Source organism: Malania oleifera, chromosome 13, assembly GCF_029873635.1.
Source record: "Malania oleifera isolate guangnan ecotype guangnan chromosome 13, ASM2987363v1, whole genome shotgun sequence".
Lineage (NCBI taxonomy): Eukaryota > Viridiplantae > Streptophyta > Magnoliopsida > Santalales > Ximeniaceae > Malania > Malania oleifera.
Window position 1 is genome coordinate 4,056,619 of NC_080429.1, and position 15,614 is coordinate 4,072,232.

Consider the following 15,614-nt stretch of genomic DNA (forward strand, 5'->3'; position numbering starts at 1 on the left):
CTACGCACAAAAAAAAAAAAGTAAAAATGGCAGACTTGACTTTTAAAAAGGTGGTTATGCACAAAGCCGACAAACAAAATTAATCCATTAAAATTGACTTTTCCAAATCAATTTTGACATACATGTAAATAAAATCATGCATGTTTTTGGTGAACCCCCTCCCTTTAGCTACCTGTGTGCCCTATCCCCTTTCATCCTATATCCCATTTATTCCCCTTCATCCTTCCACTTTCCACTCATCATTTCTTCTTCCTTTCTCCTCCAACCTCGAGCAATCTAGCAATGCGCTAATTAAATGGTGGTCAAGTCAAACGTACCGAAGTTGGTACAGTAGATAGAACCCTACTCGTTGAGTCCATGAGATGCTTCTAGCATTGACATGCTATTGTATTTCTAATGTGCACACACACTGGCACCTTTTAATGGTGTCAGAATGATCCTCTCCTCATATGCTCTTTAGGAGGGATGAAAGGTCCTCAACATTAGGACTAAGGATCGATTGGACTAAAATCCATGCCTCAATATTAAATGAAATGGATATATAAAATCAAAGTAAACACTGAAATTTGTGAAATTGGTTGTAGAAGAAAGGAAAAAGAGAAGAGAAACACAAGTAGGACATAAATGTAAATAGAGGCATCACTAAGACTTAAAGATAGTTTAGAGGGAGTAAGATGGAATGGACTAGTGAGATCACTATAAATTAAGTCAAGAGTCTCCTACATACACCATAGGTAAAGGAGGACCTCGTATAAATAGGGGGTTGGTGGGGGGCATGCGAGGGAAGGAAGGGAGTAGACGAGGTGAGGCCACATAACCAGAACCTTCTACCTAATTTTGTTTTTCCGTTGGCTTTTGTTTAGAATGACTTTTGAAAAGTTTATTCTATTACTTTTTATTTTTTATTTTTTTGTTTTTTATGCTTGCGCATACCAGCTATCAGTGGTGTGTCTAGTCAGACACAACCAAATTTTGGAATATTGATTCTGTGATTTGTGTGTGTGTGTGTTTTTTTTAAATACTCAACCAACTTTCCAAAAGTCGGTTGAATTCATTTATATACATTTTGCCCCACCTATTTATATTTGTATTTTTTATTCTTTTTCTTGATATTTTCGTAAAAAACTGGATAGGAAGCCCTTATTAGATTTCATCATTTGAGTATATATTAGTACATTTGCGTGGAAGATGTAAACTTGTAAACCGACCGAGAGCCAATGTAGTGACTGAATGAGTTTGATTTTAGTGCTTTGAAATCGTGTTCAAGATAAACTTGAGACTAATAATATTTTCATATGCAGCTTGAAGCTTGACCTGCAAATCATAATGTTTTCATATGAGCATATACTTATTCATGAAGCTTTGTTGTTATAATTTGTGGGGGATTGAAATCATTGCAAGCATGTGGTGCGGTGTCATGGTCAGATTATTTTCACACCCTTATGGCGGGTCGTGCGGCGCTAGCCAAAGCACTCTTGTTTAACTAGTCAGTTTATCATTTACCAACATTCATCCACGACATACTTTCATTAGCATTCAATCAAATGACAGCGGAAACAATAAGCATTCATGAAAGCCGTGGCAAGCAAGCAGTAAACATTGACGCAAATGTAATTCATTAACAAATCCTCCGTTGACATTGTGTACTTAGCGAGGGAGGCAAGTAAACTAAACACGTTGACAATAGTTAGTGAGTTTTACAATAACTGATGAACACTCACCCTCCCCTAAAGAGCTTTTTGGGCTATTCTCACTCTGGCACTAGGAAACATCAAAGTGACTGAGGAGTCATATTGCCTTATTTGACTTACAATAAAATAAATACTGGAAAATAACCCTACACTAGTATTTACATGATGGAAACCCATCCCAAACACATGAGACAAGCGGTCACAGGCAAGCACAATGCCCTAAACAAGCTTAGCTCGTGACACGTGGGTACTATATGTGAATCCCCTACATATACTTTTACCCTATGCTTGTAAAGACATTGAATTTGTATTAGATTTGGATATGTAATATAAAATTGTATTAAAATCTCTCCAAATTGACCCATATCTAAATTAAAGATTTGAAATCCATACTCTCAAACAACCTTAAAGTAACAAGAAGAAGATCAATGAAACTTGTAACCCTTATTCATACCTGTAATTAAACTTAAACTTGTTCAAAGCCTGAGCTAAAATTAAGTTCAAAGAGCATAGGAAACTTGAATTCATATAAAGCACATCATGCAACTCTTGGCAAATACACTTGGCTTGATAGCACAACGTATTCCAGAGCATGTGGTTGCAACTAAAGAAATCATGTTGATACAATCTGTATTTATATTATCACAGTAGGTCTATAACTTGTTTCCTTGCAACTCCCTCACGACATTGTGATGGAGCTGCACTCTTATGAAGATCAACAGGCACATGTTTCAGAAAAATGGAGATCGGAAAAAAAAAAGAAAAAAGACCATTAAGGTTTCAATTGCACTGCACAGCCTCCCATGAAGCAAGAGTCAAAATATCAGAAGCAGGCACCCAACTGCAAAAAAAATTCATGATAGCATGAGAAGATAAATACTCAGAATGCAAATAGTCACAGCCAGAAGTGCTTGAAATGTTAAACAAGAACTATTTCATACTCTTATATTTCATAGTAGTTCCTACACAACATAAGATAGAGCTAATTTGATGCAAAATCTGTTCAATTTCAGACCGATATTTTCAAAATGTGGACTGTACTCCATGCCCATGTGTTCAGACAAAAAAAAAAGCTAATGGAATTTTTTTTGATAACTGAAATGAATATCATTAATGAGAATAAGAATCACAACAGGAAGAAAGTCTCTTTCTTTAAGGGACAAAACTCCCTGCAGTGTAAATTTTCCAAAAATAATAAATAAACAAACAAGTAAATAAAAACTCCCAAAACAGATGAAGATGTCATCTAGAAACAAATGATCCCTAAGAATAGAGCCAAGAGGCAATGAAACATATAAAAAATACCTAAAAAACATCAATTAGACAACAGCTGTACTGGACCCAGAACTTGATGCACGTTGTATTTAGAAGGATGGCATGGAAACAGGGTCTGCACATAGACCTGTATATATGCTTATTGAAATATTGACTAGATTGCCATGTTGAAGCCAGAAACTGAGAAAACTATAAGAATGGCCTTTAATTGATAAACTCACAAAAAAGGAATTCAGACCAAATTCTGATGTAGTAAACACCACTTCAAGATAGCTAGTATGAAAACAATGACGACGCTGATCTACGCCCCACCAGGTTGCAGCTTCAAGAGTACTTTTCCTTTTGAGCTACTGTTTTATATCTAATCACATACAGATATTTTTTCATTAAGCTTAAACATTTGTCATGTCTAGTTGATTATGTTTGTATATTTTCCTCAAGTTTATCATCTTTCTAGAGGGAACTTCTTAGTGGAATATATTCAGTCAAAATAAAGAAAACATGATTTGAATTCACATTTGGGGTCAGAAAAAGGTTTGTAGTGCAAACTGAAGAATTACTACCACATTCATCAGGTATACAGACACAGAGATTCTTAATATCCTTGTCACTCCTCTGTCATAAAGCTAAAAAACAGTGTTTTTTCCCTTATGTTCAGTGCACTCACCACTCATCCAACTTAGACATAAATGAGTGAAATCACATTTACTGACCGACAATTTATCTTACCAAAATAGCTTCTACCTCCTTGTCTGAGACAGGGGTGCGTTTTGGCAGAAGAGAAGCTTTCCCACCCACAGCAGTATTTTTGGGTGCTGCTGGAACATCAGATCTTGAAGAGAAAGTATAATGAGCATCCCCATCTTTGGACGCAACTTCCATGTGGGATGTAGAGCCTACAGATATATATTCATGATGTTTATGAAACGAGAACATAAAATGCAAACTAAGGGCAGTAAGGGAAGGTATGGGCAAAGCCCAACTTTGATAAGATATTCGATTCAAATAACGGTAAAAATGCTTTTTCAAATTGATTTTTTTAAAACTACCATTTTCTCAGGAAAATACACATGAAGTACTTATAATTCAATCAGACAGATAAAAAGGCAGCGGGATGAGATTCAGGCAGATAACAAAGATAAACCCAATCTTCTTGAGTAGATGAAAGTTCTTATACAGAGTAGATCAAATAGTTTAACTACTTAAAAAAAAATTATATATACAAATTGTGCTTTAAGATAGATCCCTTGAACTAGCATTTGAAAGGATTACATAACTATTATTCGCCAAGGCTACAGATACTAACTGCAGTCAAAATTTACTTCTTCCATACTTCATCTTAGTTTAAGGCTCCATTTGGACCTTCAAAAACATAAGAGAAGGAAAGGAAAACATGAAGTTCACTTTTTCTCGTTTGGTTGTTAAGGAAAGTGAGAAAGAAAATAAAACATATAGTAAACCAACAAACAAAAAGTTGATTTTGCACATCATTAACCTTTGATTTTTCTTAATGCCTACTCTTATCCAAACAAATTTTCATTGCTAAGGGTATTTGGTTTCCTTTCTTTTCTTTTACTCAAACAAAATCCTTGATCCAAACAGAGCTTGAGGAGTTACATGAGAGAATCTTATTCAAACATGGCAATGTTAGGTTGTCTCCTTCTGTAGTCAAACAATTGGTGACTGTACCAAAGCATCAAAAGTGTTTTCCTAGTAGATAACATGAACTTAAACTAGAACAGATAGATGTAAAAAAGGATATGCTAGACACAAACACCTGCATTTAAGCGAGTAGAGAACACTCCAAGCAGGAGGGATTTGCTAGAATACAAAAGATAGGCATGGGAAAGGATTTTCCAGTCACAAACACGTATTCAAGCGTGTGGAGAAAACTCCGAGTACACAATACCCTTCAGATGGATTTTAGTACTTCATTGCCTGTGTTTCAATCAGCAACAGGCACTTCAATCCCTCATGCTATCATTCTGTTCCTTAGACAATCCAAATGCAAGTGGATTACTGGCCCTTCTTAAAAAGAGAAAAAGAAAAGCATATAATATTTATCATGCTCATGTACCAAATGCACCTCTCTTTCTTCTTCAGTTTACTTGGTTTTTGCATGTCAAAGTCTTTTCTACACATTGTAACATATACTCTTCAAGATGATGAGGCACTTAGTCCCTTGTTTGTGTGATGTGTTACTTGTGAAAAGAAACAAATACGTATTTCTTTTTTCCCATTTGTAGTCAGATAGCAAGCAGATATGGTTCATTTGTTTTCTGTTTTTGACAAGAGGCAAGAGCCTGTCCAGAAACTTTACTATAATAATATCTATTTATTTATTATTATTTTTACCATTCATGTGCGTTGTTAGTATGCTTTGTGTGATCTTGAAGGGGAGAAATGAGCGAATCTTTCAAGAACAGGTTATGCAGGTACATTCTTTGCCACAGGATTGTTTCTCTCACATCTCTTTTGGCTCACACTCTGTAAAAGAATCTTTTTGGTTGACTTGCAAAGAGATCAGATGGCTCTTCTCACGCGATTCTGTCCTTTTTTTTTTCCCTGGAGGATTCATCCTCCTGTTCCAATTAATTTTCTTGCTCTCTTGATAAATATTCTTCTTTTATCTAAAAATATCTTTAAAGAATATGTATTCTTCAAGAACCCTTCTCAACACTGATTGGAAAATAAATGTTTCTAAAAGTCATATTTGCCCCTAAATATACAGATTAAGATATCCAGAAAATCTAAGACCTTAGAGGAATGTCAACACCCTGAGTTTGCGCACATCACAGTAGAAACTAAAATTCTACCCAAGGCTTCACAACCCAATGGGTCAAATCTAGGGTAATTTATTCAATCACAAAAATATCTAGAGAATGCTCACAATACAATAATGAAAATGATCTAGTAGAAAGTTTCAGATATGATCATGTGAATACATCGAAATCTCTAGAGCTTGAGAACTAGATCTCTCTATTCCCTTGACCATTACATAAGGCAAAGGCCTAGCTTGGGAAGAGGAAACAGAAATTCAAAGTAGATCTGTTGATACTTTTTGAGATAGGATTTCAGTGATTAGGCATGTAAACTAAAAGATATATATCATAATCCTATTTGCACTTGTTGCAAATCATTAAGTATGCCATATTCGTGCCATATGTCACTTGAATATTTCAACTAAAATAATGTGTACTGGAAGACAAAATTAAATGACCAAATAGTTGGACTTTAGTGCTAGTCTTGTAGACTTCTATAAACTCTTGGAAATAGTTTATGGACTATTACTATACATGTTCAATCTAGCAAAGCTCATCAGCCTCATCCCAACAATTTTATTTTTTTTTGGGGGGGGGGGGGGGGTGGGGATGGAGTGGTCTACGAGTACTTTTCTATTAGCTCGAAGGTTTCATTAGCATGGTTTTGACGATAACAAAATATTTTGAACTACTGGTTTTACTTTTAAGCTGTGATTCAAAAGAATTTCAAGCCATTAGAGTTCGACGATTGAGAGATCTCGAAGACTTTGTTATTTGTCTATTTGGTATTTGTTTATCTCTCAATTGCAATGTTGTGTATGTAAAAACTCCATAGTAGTATCATATTAAGGCACAACAAATGAAAACAAATAAAAATGGGATTGATCTGAGCTACTCTAGATTGGTTGACCGCCCCTGAGGATCTGTTGACCAGCCTTGGCAGAAAGTTACCCAGGCGATCAGACCTTGGGCAAAATGTGTCTAACAGCTAGTGAAGTGTTGACCCGGCCAAAGGATAATCACTCGGATGTTTGACATATTATGAATAGCAGAAAATGGTTAGCTTGACTCCAAACTCTATATATATGCCCTCTAAGCCCAAAGAAATGAAGGAAAGAATATTGCCACCACATTTGCCCATAGTACTACTCTCAAGCTCTTTCAAATATCTCAAATTTGCTCATCTTCCTCAAGGAGAAAAAAATACCAAATTCTTTTGCCTTGGTTTGATAATCCTTTTAGAAAGTTTAAGTAAACTCCGTTCTTCATTTGTAAATCAATCTTTGTGAGGAGCTGTATTCTTTGCATTCAAGACTTGTGGGGTCATTTGCCTTTGTCAAAGCAAGGGCCGTATTGATGCCGTTGCCTCTGCACAAAGTAAAGGGACTTGTTAGTCGAACCTCAAGCTTGTTGGGCCTTGATAGAGTGGATGTAGGCTTGGGATAGCCAAATCACTATTAAAAATATCTTTCATCTCTCTTCTCTGTTTTCTTTATTTTACTACCTTAATATTTGAGTGGATTTTCTTGAGTTGTTGAATTCATTTTAAATTTGTTAAATCAAACAATTAATTTCAATTAAACCCAATTCATCCCCAATTTAGGACAACAATTGATAATAGAGCTAGGGCTCTTATTTAATTAGGCTTAACCGTCTTAAAGAGATCCACAACCACCACCACCGTCATTGCTGCTGTTAAGGGCAATCCACCACAAGACCACCATTTTTCAATGGAAATAATTTTGTCTATTAGAAAACTAGAATGAGCATATATATCTTTAAACTCTTGAGTTTGAGATTTGAAATATTATCCAAGATGGATATACTCTCTCAACCATGCTGGAAAATGGTAAGACCAAACCAAAACCTAGAAATAGGTGGAAAGAAAATGAAAGACGGTCACGTACTTTAAATGCCAAGGTTGTGAACATCTCATTTTGTGCCTTAGACTGCTAATTCAATAGAGTATCCATTTGTGAATCAACTAAACAAATTTCTTATGCGCTTGAAATTACTTATGAAGGAACAATTATAGTTAAATTGTCCACAGTAAGTATATGTTCACGAGCATGAAATGTTTGAAATCTTACAACATGGAAATATCACGAATATGTTCACAAGATTTACAAATATTATTAATGCTTTAAAAATACTTTAGTAGTCTGATACTAACCATGACCTTGTGATTCTTAGATGTCTCCCAAGCTCATGGGGAAATAAAGTTGTAGCAATTCAAGACTCAAATGACCTAGAAGCACTCCTAGCACAAATTGATTGAGTCTCTCCTAGCATATAAAATACAACCAAAGAGGAAGGTAGACACTAAGGACAGGAAAAAGCTAACTTGGCCTCTAGAAAAGAGAACGAAGAAGATGAAGATAGTGAAGAAGAAATTATAATCATCACCAAAAAGTTCAAGAAGTTTCTTATGATGAAGAAGGATGAAAAGAAATAAGGGACAAGCAAACAAGAGAAAACCACATGCTATGAGTGCAAGAAGTTAGGGCACCTTCGAACCAATTGTCCAAAGCTCAAGAAGAAGGTCCTATGTGCTATTTGGAAGGATAGTGTCTCCAATCCAAATTCTGATAAAGAAGTTTCCGATCTTAGCCTCATGACCATTGAGAACAAAGAAGAGGTTGTTGATGATTATCTTAGTTATAACAAGTCATTGGGATGCAGTAATTTGCATCTTATGATATCCCAAAGGCGCACTCCAGAGAGGTCTCTTATATTAGGATCGAGGCCACATTCATATTGAAGGATACAATGATGCAGATTTGGCCGGGTCTAAATATAGGGTCATGACTTGCATTAAATGTGAACTTTTTTGGCTAAAGAACATGTTGGAAGAACTGGGTTTTCCACATTCTCAGTCTATGGAGTTGATGTGTTAATCAAGATGCCATTCATATTGCCTCCAACCTGGTCTTCTATAAGTGGGCAAAATACACTGGAGTTGATTGCCACCTTGTTTGAGACTTGAGAGAAACTTGTGCAGAAGCTTATTATCACCACTCATGTGAAGTCTCATTTGCATCTTGCTGATATATTTACTAAAGCCTTGGAAGGTGCTTACGTCAAATTCATTTGTAACAAGCTAGAAGCATATGGCATGAGCTCCAGCTTGAGGGGAGGGTTGATGAATATCGTAGTCAGTTAGCATTGTTAACGTGCTAGTGTGTTAGTGTTATGTTAACAAGTGAAAGTTAGTAAGGGTATTATGGTCATTTATATGTACTTCGACATATATTATTAATAGAGGGAGAGACCTATCATTGTGATTAGGTATTCCATTTTACCCAATTATTCAACAAAGGTAAGTTCCTCAGCCTTTCATGAAAAACCTTTTATGATGAGTTGTATGATGCCCTAAATGAAATGCATGATGATGTTGAAGCATTATTATTAAGTACAAAGAACTTAAAAAGAAATTGAAGGCCTTGTCTTTTGAAAATAAGAACTTGGAAAAGGAAATAAAGACTTAAAGCCTAAGATTGTGTTTGCTTCTCCTACCAATGTTTGAGATTAGAAATTAAAATTTGCAAAAAGAAGTTGAAGATCTCGATCTTGTGGTCTAAAACTTTACCTAGGAAAGGAGGACTTGGACAAATTATTAGCTAGTCAAAGGCGTTTTTTTTTGACAAATCCGACATTAGGTACAATCATGCTCAAAAGCACAAAATTTATAAAAATTATTTTGTGAAATATATCTAATTAGCTAGTTGTAACAATCTTGAACCCAACCCTACTGAAGTATTGTCTGCTTTGGCCCACTAGCCTTATGAGTTTATCCTATAGACGGCGCCTCACCTAGCCCAAACCGATCTTATAAGCCCAAAATTTTTTCAATACACATATGATGTGAAACTGTGACATTCTCCCTTGTCTAATCTTTAACGCCCTTGTCAAGTGGCTTGGGTCCTAATGATAGTATCTTTAGGGTGACTTTGATAAATGTAATGGTCTTAGCCCCAACTCCGATGAGGTACTGTTTGCTTTGTCCCACTGGCCTCATGGGATTGTCTTATAAAAAGCGCCTTACTTAATTGGAGCCTAAACCAACCTTAGGAGCCCAATATTTACTTAGTACACATGAGATGTGGAATTGTGACATTAAGTCTATTTGAAAGATGCAATTTTTTTTTTTTTTTGTGGTAGAAATGGATATTCCTACACTTAATCAATAGAAATTCATATGCTAGTATTAAGAGGATATGGGTACAAAAAGGGATCAAACCTATTGCACAAAATAACACTTAAGTTTGGAACAAAATTGTTTGTTAAAGGCTTCATTTTATAAAAAAGGGGGATGAGTTTTGATTGAACTTGTGTTTTGCCTTTAAAGTATTGCTTGCAACTTGCAATGATTTCATAGTTAATGGATGTGTATGATTTAATGAATTTGTAAATTTCTTTAATTAAAATGATTAGTGTGGAACTACGTTGGAATCTTGAATCTATATGCATTGGTTATGGGAGAGCATCCATTAGTAAATATCATGTTGAGGTTGAGCATATTGAATATTATTTTGTTATGGATATTGAAAACTTGAATTATTTTGCAAATATTGAGTACTTTTTTTCAGTTTGGAACTTTGAATTTAAATTATGAATAAATGCTTTTAGCAAAAATTCGTAACCCCATTTTTCCTTTTGACAATGACAAAGGGGGATAAATTTGGAAACTTTTGGAATGATTTTGAAGTATTTTAAGCATGCTAATTTTGAAATAATTTTGAATAAAATGCTCATAATTTGATAATAACTATTGGCATATTGATTATGATTATGATGAACATTTTGTTGATGAAATTGAAATTCACTTATGATTGAAATGTTCTTGAAAAATCATGGTTAAATTTGATTTTAAAATATATTGTTAGATTTCATTTTATTGATTTAATTTTAGTTGCTGACCTTGTCCCTCAAAGTTTGGTTTTGAGGATGTGAAAGGGGGAGAACTGGAGAAGTATGATGAATAGAATCCTTCTTTGCAATTTGAATTGATATACATTAATTTAGGTGGAGTATTTTAAAAACTTCTATGTTTTGAAAATTGTTCCTATTTTTTGAAAATAGTTTTTCATCATAAAAAAAGAGAAGATTGTTTGCCCCAAGATTTCATTAACATTGTTTTGATAATAAAAAAACTATTTTGCACTAATGGCTTTACTTTTAAGCTGTGTTTCAACATGATTTCAAGCCATTAAAGTTGGACGATTGGGAGATCTTAAAGCTCTGCTATTTTTCTATTTGTATTTGTTTATCTCTCAATTGTAATTTTGTGTCTCCATAAAGCTATTATCTCTCAATTGTAATGTTGCCTCTCAATAAAACTATCATATTAAGGCACAACAAATGAAAACAAATGAAAATGAGATTGACCTGAGCTGCTCTAGACCGGTCGATCACCTCTAAGGATAGGTCGATTGGCCTTGGCAGAAAGTTACCCAGACCCTGGGCAAAATGTGTGTAATAGCTAGAGGAGGGTCAACTATTCCAAAGGAATAATCAACCAAATAGACATCCAACACATCATAACAAGCAAAAAACGGCTAATTTGACTTTAAACTTTCTATATATGCCCCCTTAGGCCCAAAGAAATGTAGGAGATAATATTGCTATCACATTTGCACATATTACTCTCAATATCTCTCTAATATTTCAAATTAGTTCATCTTCCCCAGAGAAAGAAAATACCATACTCTTGTGACTTAGTCTGATAACCCTTTTAGAGAGTTTTTGTTATCTCAATTGCTCTTCATTTGTAAATTAATCCTTATGAGGAGTTTTACTCTATTTTCAAGTCTTGCAGTGTCCTTGCCTAGCTAAAAACCAAGTGTGTATTGGTGTACTTGACTCCATATATATCAAGGGGGTTTGTTAGTGAAATCTCAGGGTGGTTGGGCCTTGAGAGAGTGGATGTAGCCTTCAGATAGTCGGACCACTATAAAAAGCGTTTGCATCTCTCTTCGCTACTCTTTTAATTTAGCTGCCTAATATTTATGTGGGTTTTTTTTGCGAATTTTCTTGAGTTATTGAATTTCTTTTAAATTTGTTAATCAAGCAATTAATTTCCATTAAACCCAATTCACCCCCTCATGGGTTGCCATTTGGAACAACATTTTCTACTACTTTGCACAATTGGTCAAAATAGTTTACTGAATTATATCCGAACAAACTTTCCTCCAGCACTCACTCCACATCCTCATTGGCACTCCCCATATCTTTCTAGATTCCCTTTGATCGACTCTTCATCTCGCTTGCAAGTTGCACATATCACCAGTTTGTAAAATCTAGCATCATAATTTCTACCAAATTATATACATTGTCTATATTTTAGTATCTTAACACGCAGACACGCTTCTTGAACAATTTTCTCTTTGGTCACCTTTGTCTTGAACCACATCACAACTTGCTAATATAATCATGTAAGCATATCGTAGAAGAATTGGGTAAATTGGAAGACATAGTCATAATGATAGGTCTATCCCTTTATTTATTATATATGGCAAGTACATAACAATGACCATATTACACTTACTAACTCACAAAACTCACACTTACTAACACAGTAGTAACACATAGCAGTAGCACTAAATAAATCTAGTAGCTCGTAATACTCTCCCTATTGGAGCATAGATACATATGCTCCTAGTTTGTTACAAATGGGTTTAACCTGAACATCTCCTGAGGGTATGATGAATAAATCAACAAGTTGGAATTCAGATCTCACATGAGTCATTCTAATGAGCTTTTCAACAAGTTTCTCTCAAATAAAGTGACAATAAACTTCAATGTGTTTCGTCCACTTATGGAAGACTTAGTTGGAGGCAATATGAATATCAGTTTGATTATCAAACATCAACTTCATATGCTAAGAACATAGAAAACCAAGTTCTTCTAACATGATCTTTAGCCAAATAAGCTTACATGTAGAGTAAGCCATGGCTTGATATTCTAAGCAGTCAATGGGGCCACCATAGTTTGTTTCTTACTTTTCCAGTATAACAAGTTACCCCCAACAAAAAAAGTATCCAGTTATGCATCTTCTTTTGAAAGGTGATCCAGCCCACTCTATATTAGATGTATATCCCTAAACATAAGTGTGACCTCAATCATGATATAAGAGACCTCTCATATGTGCACCTTTGCTGTATTATGTCAAATGACTGTGAGATAGTTCAACTTTTCAACAAGTCCCCAATATTTTCCAGGGTCAGCTAGCAAATCACCCACATCTGACACTAATTGTTGGCATCCATGGGTGTTTTGGATCCTAATAGCTCAGTCTCACTCATATAAAAGCTCTGAAACATACTTTCTTTGTAACAAAATGGTTCTTATAAGATATGAATATTTTTTTTTACCCAAGAAGTATTTTCTAAAATTTAGTTTGTAGAAAAGTCTTAAGGCCTAGGAATTGCATACCCCGATCATCATCACTAGTATTCACAATGTCATCCACATGCACAATGAGTGGAATCCTACCAGAAGTAGTATGACGATAAAACATAGAGTGATCTACCACACACGAAATTAAGTTTGGTCTCAAGAAATCCATGTATGGGTTGGCCCTGCCTACTTTTGATTAGCACGTGAGGGCACATAGGAGCAACTCTAGCAATGGGGTTTTAGTGGTGCGCAGATTGGCAATATCTGTGGGTGGTTATGATGTTGGGTTTGCAAAATTTTAAAAGGGGGTTTTATGTTCTTGAATTGGTAGCCTCGTCCTAGGAATTTTCAGCGATTATTGTGCCTTGCGACAGCTGTTGGGTGGCTCTCTCTCTCTCTCTCTCTCTCTCTCTCTCTCCATATTCACCACTCAACTTCAAAAAGGAACATAGATTGGCTTTGGGTCAACAAGTGCAAGGGGGCAGTTGAGATGATTTATGAGATAAACTAATGTAACTTATGACTCAAACAACAATGTTTTTCTATGGCACTGCAGTTGCCAATGAATTTATTGGTTTGGCCTACTATGTATTGAAATGTACAGTTAATTGGATTCTCACATTTGCAACACAAAGTGACAACAAGAGTGAGCAAAATTGTCATTTATCTCCATTTTTTTGAAATCCATTTCTAGATCCTACCAAGTTTGGCCGGATTTGTAGTAAGAGGATTCAATTCCATGGTTGTCTTGTTAAAATCAATATCATGAATTGTTATGCATCCCAAAAGAACAAAAAAAAAAAAAAAAAGTTGGATCTGCAAATGATTTCTACAAATTTTGCAGAATTCATTTGCTCCAGAAGGAATTTAATAGCTCAGATAAGGAAAGAAGCTTTTTCTTTTGAGTCAAAAATCACATGAGTCCCTTTTTGAACTCATCCCCAATTCCTCCTAGGTTTCATAAAGAAAGTTCCAAACGCTCTAATCTGGAACTTCCCACCACTAGAAATGCAGAATCACCCACAAGAACATATAAATCCAGACTCCTCCCCCACCTTGGAACTATTTATATAGTGTTCAGACCGATTCGAATTGACTTAATTCCATAAACCCAATAATATTTTTCGTTTTTAATACCTCGTACAATTAAAATCAGTGATCAAGAAAAGAGAAACATAAAGATAATAGTCCAAAAAACAGGTAACCAACCGAAGGAACATAATATGATCATATAAAGCTCAATGGAACCATATTAGATGCAAAAGATGGGCAGAGGCAAGGACATAACATGTCAAAAATAGATTTACAGATTGATGTTTAAAGAGATAACAATAGAAATGGGCAAAAGAAGCTTAAAATATGCAACAGATTGGAAGCTGGGAGAAAGAGAGAGACCTGAATTTGGGTGTCTTGTAGGAAACCTAATGCGGGGAATCCTCTGCAACAGTTGCCCTCCTCCCATCTCTCTCCCTTCCTCTCTCACCCTTCGCGTGTCGTTTGTTTACAGGGACGGGACAGAAGAAAAGTCGTTTTAAGCTGTTCGCGATATCTTTAATGGCGCTTTTTATCGCCACTAAAAATAATCGAATAGCGCCGCTAGAACAAAATTAAGCAGTTCACGATAGCTTTAATGGCGCTATTTTATCGCCACTAAAAATAATCAAATGGCCGCTGGAACTAAAACCGCTGCTTAATCCTACTCGCAATACTTTGGCCCTTTTGGGGGAACTGCACCAGACGAACGACGCCGTTGTAATGATGTTCGTTTAGCTTTAGCCAAATGACGTGGCTGGAGGCTGGTAAAAGAATTTTTTTTTTTTTCCCCTTGAAATAATGCTGTCATTTCAAATATTTCTATTCAAATGGAAAAGAGAATTAACATTTTTCGCCATTAAAAATTGAAAATGTAATTTTAGGCGTGCATTTGTTATGTTAGTTTCAATTTAATTTTTTTTTTTAGATTTAATGAAAATAGTATTGAACTATATGGTGGAGCACTATTAACACTTCAAAAATTATCATTGATAATTTTTTGTTCTAATTTATTTTATTTTCTCATAATAACACTTTAAAAATTATCTTTAGCAAGAGACCAATTGATTAAGACTATGTTTCATGGTATGTTGTTTGCAGATGATATTGTATTAATTGATAAAACTAGTGACGAGGTAGAGGTTGAATTATAATTATGGAGAAAAATTTTTAAATCTAGAGACTTTAGGATAAGTAGAAATAAGATATAATATATTAAATGTAATTTTAGTAATGGTATGAGAAATTTTGGAGACAAATTTAAACTTGTTGATGAATAAATAAATATTACTTGTAGATGTTAATACCTTAGATTTATTATATAACCTGAAAGAGAAATTGAATATGATGTAATGCATAGAATTAAAAGAGATTGGGTAAAATGAAGAAATGTTTCAAGTGTACTTTGCGATAGTAGAATACCTTTAGAATTAAAAGGAAAATTTTATAGGATAAC

At 34.9% G+C, this 15,614-nt stretch overlaps 1 protein-coding gene across 1 annotated transcript; it reads right to left on the minus strand.

Moving 5' to 3' along the window:
• Positions 1-2,309: 2,309 nt before the first annotated feature.
• Positions 2,310-14,872, minus strand: LOC131145393 (uncharacterized). The gene is made up of 3 exons (XM_058094416.1): positions 14,522-14,872; positions 3,696-3,862; positions 2,310-2,532 (listed from the first exon to the last, which is right to left on the minus strand). Exons 1-3 carry the CDS (start codon positions 14,586-14,588, stop codon positions 2,515-2,517), a joined length of 252 nt encoding a protein of 83 aa, XP_057950399.1. The 5' UTR covers positions 14,589-14,872; the 3' UTR covers positions 2,310-2,514.
• Between the last annotated feature and the right edge of the window lie 742 nt (positions 14,873-15,614).

Excerpts from the sequence above, each read along its gene's own strand:
- LOC131145393 (XM_058094416.1), bottom strand. The coding sequence starts at position 14,588 with ATGGGAGGAGGGCAACTGTTGCAGAGGATTCCCCGCATTAGGTTTCCT. Across the intron at positions 3,863-14,521 it reads TACAAGACACCCAAATTCAG|GCTCTACATCCCACATGGAA; the intron begins GTCTCTCTCTTT and ends ATATATCTGTAG.